Below are 18,232 nucleotides of genomic sequence, written 5' to 3'. Positions count from 1 at the left end.
GTGCATTTTCATTTGTTAGCTTTGTTATCTTTTGTTGTTACTGTTATTGTTGTCAGGTAGTATATTAATTAGAAGCACTCCGCATTGGACAATAGTATACAATTGTATTATTGTAAAGGAAAATATTGTTTTAATCAATTATTTATTTCTTTATTTATTGTCTTTGGTGGTCTTCTGTTCATCACCATTCTCAGTATGCGTTGGTTAACAATTCCGGGTGCTATTATTACTACTACTACTACTACTACTACTACTACTACTACTACTACTACTATTTCTGGTACAATTTTGGTATAGCGTAGCACCGTTTTTCGTTATCAGTCAATTAGCATCAGTTTGAATTAAGCTTATTTAAATATGCAAATATTCAAAGCTGCCTCGAGGCATCATCATGATTTGAGAATGGAGCTGGTCAATGTTCGATTTTGCAAAAGGCGCCAATCAATGCTTTTTCAATATTTTCATTTTTATAATGATAATTATTAGGAGAGATTATATTATTATTATTATTTTTTTTTCTTTGATTTTTGAAGTAGGAAGAACATTTCGTTACAGTTAAATTTGTCATGTGTGTATTTTTGAGAAAGATAACCTCTTCTCTTGAGAGTTTTAGATTTTATTTGCTAGACCCACACACACACACACACACACGATTTCTAGTGTCATAAATTGGCCTGCACGAAAATGCAGTATCGTGATTTGACATTTGTTGCGCCGATTAGATTTTAGCCAATTGAAAACTTGTAGAATGGATAAACTAGGAGTACTGGTGGAGGCAGGGGTTGTTGATAGACATTGGAAAACATCGCTGGAGGACCGTCTGCTTGTCACTTTAAGCGCCCATTATAGATAATGATCTGAAAACTGTTACAGCGTTTAGTAGCCGTTTTGCCATTTCCATGTGTACTTGGTCAACATCCGGAACTATGGTCGAATAAATAAGAAGTTTTCCGTGTACGTTAAACTGTTGTTCAATAGCAACCACACTCAAGAGTTAGCATTTAATAGGAGGTATGTGATTGTCAAACAGAATGCAGCATATTGCGTGTTATTATTATTATTTTCGGTGAAATTTATTTATAATCGCAAAGATAAAAGTAGTCATAAATTTTGACGAGATATTTGTTGGAAAATGTCGTTATTTTATAGTTGCGTTTCTTTCAATGATGTAGCTTCGGTTGGAACAGCGGCTTTGATGAAGGCAAGATCAGTGAGTGAGCATTAGCGCGAAAAGGAAAACATTGATTTTGTTTCCGCTGAATTGCATCGCTGTCTTAATAATGTAATGTCATCTTTCTTCACAATTGTGTCGTTAACGACGATTTGGGAATATTGATTTCAAATTCTGATTTTTGCATACATCACTTTAGCTAGCAATGGTAGTTTGGTTTCTGAAACTGAAGCGTCGTTTAACAAAACGCGGGTGTATTTTATCATTTATTCAATTCTTTTAAATTTGCATCATTGATCTTAATCTGTTTCTGATCATAATCTTTATGTGTTGCTTAATGTCAGCTAAAAACAACTTTGGTTGGCAGGTAGTTTGTTTAATAATTTACTAGTTGAAATAATTACGCTAACATTAGAAAAATATTCTGCTATAAAACTCTCTATTCTCTCTTCTACTATAGCGTTTGTTGTCTTTCTCTACTTAGCTGAAGAAGCAAAAGAAAAAGAAGAAGAAGAAGAAATATCAGGCGGTGGTGAATCAGTCATTGTGTTTATAGTGTGTAAGTCAGCTATTTATTTTGCTTAAACACCTTTATATTTGTTAAAAGACTTGTCATTATTGACTGAAGATAAAATGAATATACAATTATGCTTTTTAAGAAGAACAGACAATTGTGTTGTTATGTTTTTTTCTTCAAATAATTTTCATAGTCAAATAGTATAATAGTTTTACATTCGTCCTTCTATTTTTTTTGTTTTTTGATTATGATTTTTACACTTTTTTGAGATCTTAAAATCATACTATTATTATTTATTATCGCTTACATTCAGCAGTATAATTACATTTTAGATGCAGATTTTTTCTCAGTGGTTTTTTTTCTTTTTTTATTAATGTACTTAATTATTAGTTTAAAAATATGAATATCCTATATATATATATATATATATATAGGATTCATAGACTGAGATTATTCATTCAATCTCTATGAGCTTGGTTAATTTTATCAAAAATTAACGAAAACTTGAACAATGATGATGATGATGATGATGATCAGGTAAACCAATTTTATTGAAAGAAATTGTGAAAGTAATTTACCTATTACAGTTTCAAAAGTAGCAGTGATGATTAAAAATTGTATGTAACATTGTATGCATGCGTGAGAAGGTATTCTGAGTTTTACATTGCCTCCCATTTGCTCCTTCTATGCAGTTGAAAGTTGTTTTTGGGACATTTTCTTAAAATTGCATATTAGCAAGGTGTGAGACAGGTAGGTGATAACAGTTTGAAATAAAAAAAGCGGTGAAAAAGTTTTTTCTATTATTATCAATTTTAGCTGTTTCAAATAGTCAACAGAATTTCAGTGTAGTGTGTGTTGTTTGCACGCGAAAGAAGCGAACGCGATTGTATCATCTAAAATGCTACGGTAGATGATGAATAAATAGTATATTTGTAACATGCATTCAAAAGAGAGAGAGAGTGAGAGAGGGAGAGGGTGAATAATAAAACATTGTAGTATAAAAAGATCTAGTGCAATATACATATATATATATGTGTGTGTGTGTGTGTGTGTGTGTATGTGCGCTACATTTTAACTTGGGATAATATTTGAAAAGTTGTAATAAAAGAATAAAATGAGCTTTTGTTTTTTGTTTTTTTTTATTGGCCAGTATTATTTTATTATTCTTCAGGTTATTTTTGAAGAACAAATGATTAGTGTCAGTGTTTTGTGCCAATTTCGACCAGCAGTCTGGAAGTGTGTAGTCGTATTGCTGCCGCTATCTATATCTTGCAGCGATTTTCAGGCAGGCATAAATGAACGAAGTTGCTGGTGTCTGTCCTCGATGGGAACTGGATCGACGGGCCGTATCTCCAAACTGTCTGTCCCATTACTAAAAAGTATCGACCTTGGGGTCAGAGCGATTGACAAGATGGTGAAAGGAGAAGAGAAAGAAAAAGACACACATAAAAAGAACGATGGTATATTGCGATGGACACTTTGCCGACGACTATTGGCTAATGTGTGTGGGTTGCAGCTGCGGCGGCCGGGCTTTGATCTTTTTCCATTTTGTTCAAAGTGCTCATCGTTGAGCTTATTCGGAATTGTTTGAGCGCCACTTGAAAAAGAGTTTAACATCCGCAGCTGGCACCCTCGGGTTAAGCTTATGAGATTATGTACGAGTGCAGCATACTTGGTTTTTTGATATGTCCTCTCTTTACCCAGAGAGAGAGGGAGAGAGAGGACTACAACTCTGCTCTGTGGTGGACGGACGGCAGCATTTTTACACTGGTCAATTGCAATTGCTCAGCGCATCTGGCGGCGACCTCAACTCTTGACCAGTGCACGCTGATTTTTTGTCTTCTCTCTCTCTCGTCTACCTGTTGCCTCCGTTGGTCAGTTGTAAGCATTGAAGAAGCTTTTTTTGCTTTTCAGTATTTCATCGCTATATTGATTGATTGATTGATTGATTGACTGATTATTGCTTTTTATTTCCGGTTTAAGAGGTGTGGCATGGAATTATGGTGGAAAATATTACACGCAGGTGTTGTTCATTTGAGCTATACTGAAAACAACACATATATACACACACATTATATACACATATATATCGATTTATGTTTGTGTCTGTGTGTGTGTGTGTGTGTGTGTATACGATGTGATTTTGTTGTAGTAAGCTGGTTAGTTTGGTCAACTATTGGAAATCTAGCCGGCATCAGTGATCATCATCCTATGCGTGTGTGTGTGTTTGATGGACTATTGGCTTAAAACTTGCGACTTGACCCGACTCTGGGTCATGCTTGGCGTTGACAGTTTTTTCGGCCTATATATCTTGGCCCGCTTGCTGTTTAGCCTTCAGTGCAATTTCTCGGCCACTCGGCTTGGTCAGTTGGTGTGTTGACCCGTGGCCATGTGACCGGCTTGAATGAACCGAAGCTGAACTTTTTTTTCCACTTTTCCCTGTTTGTTTCTTTTTCGTGTTCTTCTTCAAATGTCTGTATTTCTCGCCCGCCCGCTTGCGCGCGTCACCAAAAGTGTCTCCATGTATCTCTCCCCCCTCTCTTTCTCTCTCTGTTGGTGATTATGTTGATTTTTTGCGGTCACCAAATAGACGACGACACTGTTTCTCTTTGACCACTTGAGAGAGAGATCGAGAGGGAGGGAGGGAGGGAGGGAGGGAGAGGGAGAAGGGGAGAGAAGTTGAGTTCGGTTTCTTCTAAAATCATATTTACTCTTTTTTAGAATATCCATTTCAGTTTTATACGTCGATCACGATCAGTCAGTTGTCAGCCAGTCAAACGGCCAGTGCAGAGTGATCCAAAGCTGTGCATTATTTGAAAACGAACCATGTACCGTAAATTTGAATATTATTATTGGATTACAATCACAGTGATGTTCACTGTTGTGTACACTTGGCCAACGGCTTCCAAGACGCCAATAAATGGAGGTGAAGAGTTGATAAATTTATATAATTTTTTGTGCAAAGAATTATTATATTTGTATCAATGCGGCTTTATCGTTTTTAGTCAACGTTGGACGCACGCTTTACCCGACTGCTGTGAGATCCGGTTTTAATTTTTTGAAGCTCTTATCTCAAGATAATCGTACAATTGTTGTTGGAACAAAGTAAGTTTTGCAATTGTGAAAACTTATCGCTTATTATTCACGCTCCAACGATGCGTCAGACTGTTCTTGCTGGCAGTTGCATCGATCATTTTCTGCTTGACTGTACTGATGCTATCGGAGCGTCATATTTATTTTTTCTATTCTGTCTGTATTTTTTAATTCTAATTCCTTTTGTTTTTATAGGAACGCTATGCTCAGTGTCAGCTTGTCAACGCTGTCCGTTGTTAAGGTATATAATAACTAACTTTTTTTTCTAATACTTAACCAACAGGAGAGACTGCTGAGGAGTTTGTTTACGGTTTGAGTTTGGGGCAGCTGACGCGTCCGGCGCCTGGAAAACTATAGACAACTGACCCAGCATTAGGCAGATGCTCAGCTTTGGCGCCAAGCATCTGCCGATCTCGTATTAATGGATTACTACTGCAACAGTTGTCCTCGTTTGGTTGGCTAAGCTGAGTGCTTGTAATTTCAGTAGCTTGTCCTCCCGGTCAGATAACACACCGCCTTCTTCTAATTTCAGATACTTAATCTTTTAGCCAAAATAGAATTCCCCCGCATCACCTGTCCTTGGTTATAAATCATAATTTAAAATTTTTACAACCGCTCTTTACCAAATTTGGGACAGGGTGAACACAACTGGTTGACAGTTGATTTGATTTTTTTTACCACTGCCTAGCTGTCAATTGTAATAATAAAAGATTAGATGAACACTGAGCAGCTGAAAGTTGTTCAAGCAAACAGCTGTCGTGAATTTTAGCCTGTACACAATATATATATATATATATATACTTTTTTTGAATTTTATTTTAAACAGTAATTTAATTGTATATAGGAAATGTGGACAAGTCCCAGCTGCTTGGGTAAAATATAAATCTTTGCAAAGTTGACAATTTGTATTGTATTTTAGACGCTTGAATGGCCACCGACGGCAGACGATGTGGACTTGTGTTTGATGAAAGGCAAAACTCAGGTTTTGTTACAAAATTTAATGAATTCTGCATGTATGAATGCATGAAAGAAAAAAAAATAGAGCACGAGATAGATAGTTTTTATTTTTTTATTTTTGGAGAGCTGTATTTTCGCACGAGCTTATTGAATTGCACTCAGGTGTTGGCGCACGGCTGGGCATTTGTTCGAGAAAGGCCGACATGCACTGCTACTACTATACTGCTGCTAGCACTATACCACTACTACTGCTACTACTCTTTTTTGGGCTGTCTCCTGACTTGCTTTTGTTTCTTTATTGGCTATTAAGCCGACCATTGAACAGTGCACCCTCGACTGTTCTGACCTTCTCTTAACCCAATTTTTTTCTCACCTCATCCCATTACAATACCGCGTTGGAACGCCATAATGGCGTTGGTCGTTGCAGTTGGCTTTGGATATGAAACGGCTCGCCAAGCGCGTGACCTTCGCCTTGCGTGGGTGCCTTCTGCCATAGTATGTCAGAAGGAACCGTCCATAGAAATTTGAAGAGCATTTTTTGCAGACAAAGAAATCCTGCACGACCCCTGACTGCTCTTAGCATGAATCCACATGATGATGATGATGATGATGATGGTCAACCGTATGGTTGATGGCCGTTTTCTATTATTATATTTTTTTACAGGATGATTGTCATAATTTTATACAAATGATGTTCAAGCAACCTGACAACCGAATGATAATTTGTGGTACCAACGCGTTTAAACCTCTCTGTCGTCAGTATCAATTAACTTCTGTACGTTTGTCAATATTTTAGATTTTTAATTTTGCATATTTTAACAAAGTACATTTTTTGCTTTATTTTGTAGACAAATGATTATCAGATAGTGCGTGAATTTTCCGGTGTAGCTATTTCACCATACGATCCGAGGCAAAATGGAACCGCTTTGTACGTACCAGAAACTGACGAAATTTACACGGCGACATTTGCCGACTTTTCTGGTTCTTTGCCGCTGATTTACCGTAAACCATTGTCTGGTCCTACGGCTGAATTGCGTACAAAACGATACGATATGAAATTTTTGAGTGGTAATAATGGCAAATTCATTTGTCCAACAGAAATATTATAAATAAATGTTTGTTTTACTTTTCTTAATTATAAAAATATTCAAGATCCACACTTTGTTTCATCCTTGGACGATGGCGATAGTATTTATTTTTGGTTCCGCGAAGCGGCAGCTGAATATAACAACTGTGGAACGGCTGTGTTCAGCAGAATTGCCAGAGTTTGCAAGTCGGATCAGGGTGATCACAAACCTGACGCAGACACTTGGACCACTTATATCAAAGCTCGACTGAATTGTTCCTTGTCAGGCCATGTACCGTTCTACTTTAATGAAATTGGTAAATTTGATTGGCATATTTTTGCAAAAATTTATTCATATTCATATTATTATTATTATTTATCCTATACGTTGATTACTCAATAGGAAAATTTTCTCCGACGGCTGGTATATTCTTACGTTGAGGAATTGAATTGGTCTAGTTGTTGTTTGCTTAACTGTGATCGCTACTATGACTAGGGCTTAGGGTGTGTTTGCATTGTGCGATTTGCATAATACTACTACTATTACTAGTTTTCTGTTCAAGTGTTTTGCAATAGATACGCTTAACTGACTGATAGTGAATACAAATTTATAATCTTGAAACTTTATTCTGAAAAGCACACAGCGCAGTTTGATCGATTATTTATTTTATAAGCTGAAGTTAAGCATTAGTTGCAAGTTTTTAATGAAAACAAAAGTACTGTGAAAGTAGAGTACATTTTAAAAGTCAGCTCACCACAGTTGTTTGCAATTGCTGGTGCATCAGCCAAGAGGCAACAGTTTTTTGTTCTGTTGGCTTCAAAACATGACGCCATGTGCTATATGATGATGAGATTAAGCAGAAGCTGTTCGTCTGTGTGCTTAAAATTAACATCGGTCCGGTCATTTGTTCGTTCAGTTCAGCGTGCAAAACCCATAGTGCAATTATATAAATTCTATTACTAATTTGCAAATCTATTTCTCAACTTTTCTCAAATAGCTGACTAGTTGATTTATGGACATTTATTTTCATGCCCTATTCACTTCGTTGGAGGTTTTATTTTTTTCAATTTTAGCTGCAACAAGCAATTTGGTAATCACCGAACGGAATGGAAAAAAGACGGAATTAATTTATGCCATTTTCAACACACCATCTACAGCTCTGCGAGCTTCGGCTATTTGTGCCTTCAGCATGGAAGATGTGCGTTATATTTTCAACAACGGTCCATTCAAAGTCCAAAAGAGTCCATCTTCGCTGTGGTTGCCCGTATACAAATCAAACTTGCCCAATCCTAGACCTGGCGATGTATAAATTTATGCATTTTTCTTCTTCTGTATTGTTAATATTCGCTTGTGCATATTTTTGTTGTAGTGTCAAGCCAATTCAAAAACCCTCGGAGAACGTGCGGTTAATTTTGTTCGCATGCACAGTTTGCTGAGCGACGCCGTACCAAATTACTTTGAACAACCATTAGTAGTGGATACATCTTTAGGGTAAGCTGACCTTGGCCTGAAGTGTTTGTGAAAATTCGAACTCGTAAACATATTTTGGTCATTTTTTCCAAAGCTACAAAAAACATATAATAATTTACTTTTATAGTAGTAGTAGTAGTAGTGTAGTAGCAGTAGATCTTTTTTTGCCTGGATAAAATTTGCCGTATTTTTGCAGATATAAGTTTACTGCGCTTGCTGTTGATGTTGTCCAATCAGTCAGCGGTTTTCCGTACAATGTGCTGTTTGTGGGAACAAACGACGGTCGGGTGCTGAAATACGTGAATGTTGCACAAGATACAAAAGTGAAATCTGTTTTGATTGAAACTGTTCATTATTTTGCCGACCAACTTCCAATCTTGGACATCCGTCTGGTGCATTCTGACGAAGCGAATCGAAAAACGGTGTCACTTTTGATATCTACTAATGATCAGTTGAAATTGGTTCCTGCACATTATTGTGCCAATAAGACCAGCTGTAGAACATGCACCCAATTGCAAGATCCATATTGCGCGTGGGATCTAATTCATAATCAGTGTGTGAGCACTGTCAGTGGGTAAGTTTTTTTTCTGGTGTTGTTGTTGTTGGAATAGTAGTAGTAATAGTTGCTTTTCTTTTTTTTTTCTCTCTTCCATGCTTCTGACCTGACCTTTGGCCATGACCCTCATAGATTGTATTTTTTTTAAAAATAAATCTCTGAGAAATTGTTTTTTATATGAGAAAATTCTAGACATCATTTGAAAGTTGAAATCTTTATAATATGATAAGTTTTTTCAGGAATTGGTCGGAAAGCGATTTTGCACAAAGTGTTTCTTCAGGTCAATCTCCGTTGTGCATGGACAGTAATGGGATTTTAGCATTATTTTTCCAACTTTATGTAAATATTATATATATCTAATTAATGTAATTGATCTTTTTTAGCGTCTTCAGAAGAAGGATTTTATACGAACGGTAAATCTTCAGATTTTGTATTTGTTGTTTGTTCACGGCAGCACTTGTGATGGACCAAATTGAGCATACAATTTGTTTTAGATTTCAATTCCGCATATCCGTTGGTGGAATCAAGGCCAATTTATACAGCCGAGTATTTGGTAATTGCGGTTGTGGTCACGTTGACTGTAGCATCCGCAGTGTCATTTTTGCTTGGCTATCGGTTTGCTCGTTGGAAAATTCCATTTGAAGCGGTGCCGAGCTATGACTCACCGTTGAGAAAAACGTTGAACAGTCGAACTGATCACAGCGAAGCTTACATGTCGCATTTGACTGTTGGCAAGCTGAACGAAGCCGGCATGACGATGACTTATCCGGACAGACGAAGTGAAAAAGATCTGCTTACTGTGAAAAATGGAACATTGCCGCGTGATTACAAAACAAAAAAAGTATACCTGTAATACCGGATGTTCGTTGAGTTTATATTGCAACAGCAGCACTTCATATCTTCCATTTCGCTCGTCTACTTTACCAATTCTGTTAATTCTCTTCTGCTGCCTTGTTAGAAGTGAAAAGCGATTTTTCTACTTTCTGACTGGTGAATGTGTGGATAGTAGTTCTTTGTGAGTTTTGGCGACAGCAAAATTGTTCGTTCGTTCGTTTGTCCGTCGTCATCACTCTCACAATGATCTCTTTACCGGTTAAAAAAATTTTTTTCCTTCTCTTTGCTTTCTTTATCGTTGCTCTTTGTTCTCGAATCAAGCCTGACCTTATCTCGAGTCCAGCATAATTGAAATTTCCAAAATGAAGATCTTCATCCAACAACAACGACAACAAAATTTCTGTTATGCGTGATTTTCCATCTTGTGGCTTTCATACTAAAGCTGACGTTCTCTTGGCTTCCACGTGTTTTTTCTATCCATATTCCATTCATCCAATCTTTCCAATTGTTTTCTCATTTATTCATTATTCTGCTTCAGTTTGTTTGTGTGCAACAATGATATTGTTTTTCTTTTGTTTTCTGTTCAATAAAAATAAGTTATGATGAGCATGCATCTTCACTTCAATCGGAAAATCTACATCTTTAATTGAAAAAATTATCGAGTGCGATCGATATATACATATATATATAAGTAATATACCTTTTTTTGAACTGATAAATAATACTTGTGCGTTGTGAATTTTGTAAGTGAAAAAATTTCATCTTTATTCTCTGGCATAACAGAGCAGCATCTTGTTGTTTTGGAGATTAAATGAAAAAAAACAAAGAAGCAAGCAATGATGCGTATGTAGTTCTGGATGTTGAAAAATCTTATTGGGGCAAGTATGGAAATGCGTGACTGAACGATTTGGCCCTCTGACGATGTGCAAACTGAGAAGTGGGAGTGGAATTCGGATAGATTGAATAGTCAGAGGAATTGTGATATCCCAATTTTGGACGAGCTTGTCTCATTTTGCTGTAGTTGGATTGTCGTTCGACCGTATTTGGCTTGCTTGTGCTAACAATGGAGACGTTGTCGTGGGGAATTGTATTCATTGTTGTGAAGCTGTCTCGGTGTTTGTTTCGAAAATCTGGTGATCGTCTTCTTAACAGATAACTTGACGATGCAATCGAATGCGCATCATCGACACTTTCCAAACGTGTGCGGTACGTTTTGGGCAGTTTTGCATTTTGCATCGATGATCTGCGGATAAACGTTGATGCTTTGGAATCTCGAAAATCAACACACGAAAATCTTCTGCTTTCTCTGGTCGGTGGCATCTTTGATTCGAATTCCGAATGCTGCTTGTCCTTTTCTTTCTTCATACAGTTGGTCAACACTGTCTGCTGCTCACCGCGGCTAGTCGACGACACGGAACGACTCTTCACAATGTCATTTGGCTTTCTGTTGCACAAATGGGCAATCATCATGTGGTACCGGTGTAGTTCTTTTTCCAAATTCAAATTTTCATCTTGCAATGCTTTTACTTCGCGCCTGAAATGCAAAATAGCTTCTTTGCAAACATGCATCACATCATTCACGTCCACTGAGAGTGGGCAAACTCAGAAGAAAGATGACAATTAGAGAAATATGACCAGTGTTGTCGAGAAAATATCTGAAATGATTTCATAATTCTTGGTAACATCTCATTTGTTCCTACCTCATTTGTTCAACTTGTTTTTGCATTGCTGATTCCATAGACTGAAACGCGGGTACGGCAATCAAATAAGACGAATGCCATTCCAAGTAACTGGTTATTTTTCCGTCCGATGAATCAATCCATGGATTATTTTTTGATCGTAGCTGAAATGAAAAAAATACCTTTTAAAATTATATGAAACAAGTAAGTCCCTTTATTGTGCTTATTATATATATATATATATACATATATAGCGGAATCGTGTGGAGAAGAGCTGTGTATATAGAGTTATTTATTCTTTACCATTTGTTTAGAAAGTGAAGTGAAGAATGAAATACCAGGATCATTTTGAGGAAAGTAGCATACGCTGATTGGATTTTCAGAAAAATTGATATCTTGATTTTGCATTTCCTGCTTTGCCGGTACAATGCAAAATGACCAAGTAACCAAGCGACAGTAGTTTTTAGGAATCTGCAAACTCCCAACAAATATGACACTAACTTTCATGGTATTGCAATTCTGTGAGTAGCGGGTAACCACATGCCAAGGTCTTTTGTCTTGATCGTAACAAATCGAATGCAATGGATTATTCAAGCTCGGCACGCCCAATTTCAGCTGACAAACATAGCTGAAGTGATAAAGCTTGATTGTAATTTTCAGTTCATTCTTTTTCACATATTTCTGGTAATTTTCCGTAAAGTAAATTCCTTCACCAGTACCATTGAAGCCAAATATTTCGTCTTGGAAAGCAAATTTAAAAGCTCGCTCATCACCTTCACCAATTGAAATGCAATATCGAAGCTTGCAAAGCAAGTTGCTTGAACTGCAACGATTCAGTTGAATCATGTGCTTTGAGAACAAATTAGTGTCGTCCATGTTTGGACAAAACACACAAAACCTAAAAGTTGAATTTTTAATTTTTAATTTAGCAGCTGCTAACTTTTCTGCATCCGTGAACGTTCAGACCTACCTCCCACTTGCAACTGAAGCTCAAAGTTTTCGCTATGTGGAAAAATATCCCACATTAATTAAGAACAAGCTTCGTGCTCATTACTACTGCAACCGTTACACTGATGATGTAAGTAAAAAAACTTTTTTTTATTATTATATACTTAAAATTTTGTTGTATTTATAAAAATCAAAAAAGGATTGCGCTATTATTATTATTATTATTATTGCTTATATCAATGTGAGATAAATGAAAGCCGGATATGCGATAGATAGATACAATGTTTAAAGATAGGAAAAGCCAAAGAATGACAATATTTTTTTGGTGTCTCATGACAATAGAGTTATTATATTTGTTTAAAAGCAGTGACATTTTAAAATGAAAGTAGTGATGTACATATAAATGAATGATCATAAATATTGATTTGGCATTTTGATTGTATATGATCCAGTAAACGTAAAATGTAATGACATCAGCAAACAGGAAAACAATGCATTAAATACATACTGCATGATGTATGCATACCGCAGTTTTCAAATATTAATGAAAACTTCTGCAGAAAAGTATGTCTGTCTGTGCAGAAATGTTTTGCAATCAAATATATGTTAAAAATTCAAAGTTTCCTTGCAATAATGATGCTAATTGTGAACACTGTCTGTGTATTAAAATATGAACACAGAAATTGGTGAAATGAAACCTTTGGAAAAATCCTCTAATTAAAAAAGAACAAAGTTATTTGTTGTTCAATTAGAAGTCAATTCTTGAACACAGATGGAAGTTTGTGGTCAATTAGTTCGCATGCATTGTATGTATATCTATGGATTTTTTTTGAAATTAAAAACTATTCTTTAAAAATTAACTTAAAAACTGAAAATAAATAACTTACACGGCTCAATTAATAATGAGAAACTTTTTACTTGCTGAATTATATTTGCAAAAGAAAATAATTTAGTTACAGATTTTTGATATCGATTGACAACCATCATTTTATAGAGTGCTTAAAAAAATTACTTCCGCTTTTATTGAAAAACAATTTAATCTTTAATTGTAAAATCCAGTTAGCACGTTGGTTTTGCAAATGTGAAATTGAAAGATGTTCGAATAAAAGAAAATCAACTTTTTTTTCATTTTAGTAGTGAAATGATAATTTCAACGCTTGGTGCATTCGTTATTCATAAATTACATCCTCAATTATATGAAATGGAAGTGCTTTGATCAACAGAAATGTGTGAACAGCAAAATTAAAAATAAAAACAGTTTTTAAATTGTTGCAAAGCAAATTTATGATGAGATTACCAAATGCTAACAGTAGCGGGTAGAATCATGCACAATGGAAAACGTGCTAACGTAGCTAGCTAATCTTGTAATTGAATTGTCTTCAATTGATTCCCAGAATGATGTTGCAATAATGAATTCAAACGGAAAGAATATTAACATAAAAGGATTACTTTAAATTTCTATTTACAACTGATTTACAAAGTGAAAATTTGCAATTATAAAAATTGTACTGACCAGTCAAAATCTCCATAATGAAACGGTAAAGTATTGTAACACTGATAATCTAGCTTGTTTCGAGTCGAAACTTGGCCAGTATCGTGAGTGATCAGTTTTAAATAATCTTCAAAAATAGTTTCAGCGTTGTTTAATTTCAGTTCGATCAAACATTGTCGAGCAGAATTGAGAAATTTTCTTCTGCGTAGATCACTGTAAGCAATGAAGCATCTTTTGCCTTGTGAGTAAAAATTTTTATCGAACCTGCACCTGCTCAGCTGATAACTTTCATTTTGAGTAAATGAATCCTGATTGATCAACGTGAAGCCAAAATCCAGAACGCAGCGCACATTTGCACCTGGCTCATGAAGTGTAAGCAGTGGATCAAAGTATGCATCACTGTTTTCCGGCAGTACAACCCTCCAGCGAAGTCCAGAATAGCTGAATGGCAAAGTGGATACAATTGGACATTTGGAAGCAGAATCTGGCTGATCTGTATAAATAAAAGTAAAAATAACCGAATAATTTTGGTGATGGATTGGACTGACACGATACAGTGACAACATTCGACAATTTCAAACTTGACCAAACTGAGGCACAAGTTGAAAGCTTGAAACGGTGCTCCTCCAATAGTTTTGCTTTTCAAATCATCAAAGCTGCATTCATTGTCGTGACGTTGTATTGCTCACAGATTTGAAACTTAACAAAAAACATATTACGTCATAAAGCAGTCGTGAAAGCACGATTCTTCTCTTCAACTGTCATTGGGCAAACGGCACTCTGCCAAGATTGATGGACAACTTGCTCGCGAAACGGCCATTTTCCAGAATTTTTTATTTTAAACTATAAAAAAATTTAATAATCAATTATCATAATTCAGAAAAGAAGCAATTTGTTCCGTGAAAGTGAATCCAAATCATCATCATCATCGTATACAAAATCTGTTGTTTCCTTCTTTTATAAATAATCATGCATAAATCTAATATAAATACATATGTACTATTTATTCCTTTTTTTCCTAAAGTACAGTATCAATTTTGGTTTACAAAAAATTATTCACTTCATTTCCTGTATTTTTCGCGTTTATTCAATTATTATAATATTTTTTGCATATTTTGATTTGCGTGTGCAACCAAAACTGACTGTGCTGTATGTAATTCTTTTGTCAATAATTTGTGTAATTGCCCGAAAATTACTCCTGCGACTATAATGATTTGAGATCAAAACGTCATAAATAATTATTGTAATAGGCGCACGCAATGCATCGCACTGATTTAGACAGTTTTACTTAAACGTAACTTTTTCTCGCTCTCTTTCTCTCTCCCTATATATATATATATATATATATATATATATGTATTGTTTCTTTCCAATTTTGTAAATGTCAGTTTTGTTTATCAGTTCAACACTATTGAACAAAGTGTAAAGCTAACTTTACAATTATAATTACTCTTAAAATATATGGAATATTAAACAGACTAACATTATTAAATTATAAAACATATGAATAAAATATAGATATTATCAGGTTTACTTTTGTTGTGAGACAAAGCAACTTCTATTAAACTTTCATAAATGAGTATAGTTTTCATTTATGTTTTCACACGAATTGATAGAATTTTATGAATTATAGGGATTGTACTTTTATTTTAATAAAAATATTTTATTTATTTAGTATAACAAATTTCACTAATCGAATAGAATGCAAAAAAGAGATGTGGAAAATATGAAATATTGTCACTTTATCAAAAATGTTCAAAGAAGTAAGTATTTAGTAAATGAGCCGGAGATAGAAAAATTGATTTGCATTCAGATCATTGCTGGAATGTGATTTGGTGAGTTTTAAACTATTTTCAGAAGTTTTATTTTCAACACTACTGACAATGTTGTAATCAGATATGGTGCGACCGCGCCAGTAAAGGTTTGAACGTTGCTCTTTGTGCCTAATCATCAATGGTCGCTTAATTCTATTCTTCGACAAGCTAATTTGTAACTGCAGATGCCAAGCTGTTCAATTCTTTTACATATATTCTTCTACATTTGAAAGATCCTTAGAAAGTGCTAAATAATGTTTCAGCTGAAGTTCATGAATCAATTTGCATTGATTCATCTCATTGAAAAATTTCGTCGGGTTTCTAATTAAAGACTGAACCGTAAAACTATTCATTGCACAACACAACATATTTGTACTAAACAATCAATTGAAAAAGAAATCTTTTTGAAATATTGAACAAAACGCTATTAGCAAAATTAAGCTTATCAATAAATCAAATACTATTCAAAATACGTCAAATATTTTATGTTGTTTTTATTCAAATTCTTGAATTTATACTTTATGTTTCTTGTGAATAGCCATATCTGGTAATGAATCATTGATTTCTTAATAATAGTTTCTGCTAATTATGTTTAACAAAAGAGCAGGATAATGCAAAAAATAGAAAGAATTCGTAACTGATCAATATTTTTGACTTTACCTATTAATAATAACTAACTGAAATGTATAAATATAAGATTGTAATCTTTGTTCAAATTGATTTTTCTAGGGTAAAGTTGTTCTTTGTATGTTTCTGTGATTTATGGTCGTAATAAGTGGTAAGCAGTTGGCTACACAAATATTTTTAGCCACTTCCGTTTGCTTAACTAATATGTTCAAACGCAAAACTTTTATATTTATAATAATGTAAGTGTAATATGAAGAAATATTTTTTTAAGTGTTTAAATTGAAAAAAGTAATTAAAAGCAACAGTATTTCTTGTTAAAAACTTCTTGTTAAATATTTTCTGATGTGTATGAACCTCCATTTATTTATTGCATACTGTACTGACTATTTATCGACAACAGCAGTTTTTAAAGTATTCTTTCCAAAAGTAAATCTTGACTGTCATGTAAATATAAATAAATAAGCATTGATAAATAATAAAAACATATATATATATATGTACAGTACATTAATATAAACAAAAGCACAAAAGGTAAATCTGAAGAGCAGTGAAAATGACGTGAATATGGTTTTATCTCTGTAATGCGGTTTGGCACGTTGTTTAGCAGAGTAGTTTTAAAATGCGGTCCATCTGAATGTTGTGCGCTATGAGAAAACAAATTTCAGAAGTAACACCACTTTTAAAGCAAGGTATGATATTTAAATTTTCAGAAACACACCTAAAAACATTTTCATTTTAATTGCCGTGCATATGTATGTTAAAGTAAAAATGCGGTAGAAAATGAGTGAAAAACAATTTCTTTAAAAGATTGTACAATAAAAGTCGGTAGTTGTTTTTTTCAAAAGTTAATACGATAATTATTCCAAAAATTTCCTATTCACAAATTAGCAAACATAAAAATGTTCAGATTTGATTCGAATTCCAAAAATTTATATATAATGCATGTTAACCACTGCTGAGGTCTGCTTGTTTCCGCGTGCTTTTCCAGTCAAAAATCAAGCAGAATAGCTGCGCCAGGGACCTTTTCTTTAGCCTTCTTTGGTAGCGAGAATTTGCTGTCTTCTGAAACAAATTTATGATACAAAACGTATAACCATACTGTAAGGAATTTTACTGGTGGAAAACAGTTTTCCGGCCAGAAATTTAAACGGCTCTACCAAAACATTGACATTGCTAGCGTCAACTTGAAAGAAACGCACTAAACAGCCGTAAGGTTTTCATTTAAGTAAAACATTTATTGAAATAAATACACACAGAGCACCTTTCTCTTTTTTGCACCAATTCGCGACCGTAGATATGTCATTGCTGAATTGTCCATCGATATTTAAATCAATCTTATTGAGAAAAACAAGAAATGGAAACTGAAAAAATCTAAATGTTATACGACATTAACAATTAAAAAGAAACGTATTGCCTCTTTTCTGTCTTTAGCTATCGAACGAACTTGCTCATTTACGACATCCAAGAAAGCAGTAGAGTAGGGCTGATCTACACTGCAAACTAATATTACAGCCTGAAAAATAATTTGATGCTGATGAATTTTACAAAAGATCAATTGTAAATTCGTACGTCTGCGGCTTGAAACTTATTCTTCTTAGGCAGCGGTTCCAAATCATCCAATCCAGCGGTGTCAAGCAGAATTAGCATGTCTGTCGACTTTTCGGTACATACCTCCAAAAAATACGTATCCTCTGTAGTAGGACAGTAGGGCTGAAAAATAACAAAACTGAAAACCTCAAACAGCGCTGTACTAAAACTAACTTGTCCGACTAAGTTGATGCCATTTGCAATCTGACTTAATATAGCAGTCTTGCCAACCTTTTTCGCACCACACACTAAAACACGGGCTAAGCGGACCATTTTAACACATCAGTTCATCAAAATATGCGTTCTCTGCAATGGAAAATCAAAATCCATTCAACAAAAATAAGGATTTTTCGAAAAGCACAATTATAGATTACTGTAGCAAAGAAATGTATGGTCAACAGTATATACATATTAAAAGTG

At 34.7% G+C, this 18,232-nt stretch overlaps 2 protein-coding genes across 2 annotated transcripts; one reads left to right on the top strand and one right to left on the bottom strand.

Moving 5' to 3' along the window:
- Nucleotides 1-6,146: 6,146 nt before the first annotated feature.
- Nucleotides 6,147-9,684, top strand: Tsp_10125 (semaphorin-1A). Its single transcript, XM_003373237.1, has 9 exons — nt 6,147-6,233; nt 6,403-6,513; nt 6,587-6,806; nt 6,891-7,121; nt 7,879-8,108; nt 8,175-8,296; nt 8,472-8,849; nt 9,071-9,135; nt 9,326-9,684. The coding sequence occupies exons 1-9, from the start codon at nt 6,147-6,149 to the stop codon at nt 9,682-9,684; spliced, it is 1,803 nt and encodes a 600-aa protein (XP_003373285.1).
- Nucleotides 9,685-10,535: 851 nt separating this feature from the next.
- Tsp_10124 (putative small GTP-binding protein domain protein) lies at nt 10,536-18,085 on the bottom strand. The gene is made up of 8 exons (XM_003373236.1): nt 17,987-18,085; nt 17,795-17,935; nt 17,670-17,738; nt 17,487-17,586; nt 13,806-14,277; nt 11,648-12,242; nt 11,366-11,508; nt 10,536-11,199 (listed from the first exon to the last, which is right to left on the bottom strand). Exons 1-8 carry the CDS (start codon nt 18,083-18,085, stop codon nt 10,536-10,538), a joined length of 2,283 nt encoding a protein of 760 aa, XP_003373284.1.
- Nucleotides 18,086-18,232: the final 147 nt, after the last annotated feature.

The sequence above is a fragment of the Trichinella spiralis genome, assembly GCF_000181795.1.
Source record: "Trichinella spiralis strain ISS 195 chromosome Unknown Scfld6, whole genome shotgun sequence".
In the NCBI taxonomy this organism is placed as follows: domain Eukaryota; kingdom Metazoa; phylum Nematoda; class Enoplea; order Trichinellida; family Trichinellidae; genus Trichinella; species Trichinella spiralis.
This window is presented reverse-complemented; position numbering and strand designations above follow the sequence as displayed.

Coding starts and splice junctions, on each gene's coding strand:
- Tsp_10125 (XM_003373237.1), top strand. CDS start 6,147: ATGGCGTTGGTCGTTGCAGTTGGCTTTGGATATGAAACGGCTCGCCAA. Junction 8,297..8,471: donor GTAGTGGATACATCTTTAGG/GTAAGCTGACCT, acceptor GTATTTTTGCAG/ATATAAGTTTACTGCGCTTG. Junction 9,136..9,325: donor ATCTCCGTTGTGCATGGACA/GTAATGGGATTT, acceptor AATTTGTTTTAG/ATTTCAATTCCGCATATCCG.
- Tsp_10124 (XM_003373236.1), bottom strand. CDS start 18,085: ATGGTCCGCTTAGCCCGTGTTTTAGTGTGTGGTGCGAAAAAGGTTGGC. Junction 17,739..17,794: donor ATAAGTTTCAAGCCGCAGAC/GTACGAATTTAC, acceptor ATTATTTTTCAG/GCTGTAATATTAGTTTGCAG. Junction 14,278..17,486: donor TTGGTGCAAAAAAGAGAAAG/GTGCTCTGTGTG, acceptor TTATTTATACAG/ATCAGCCAGATTCTGCTTCC.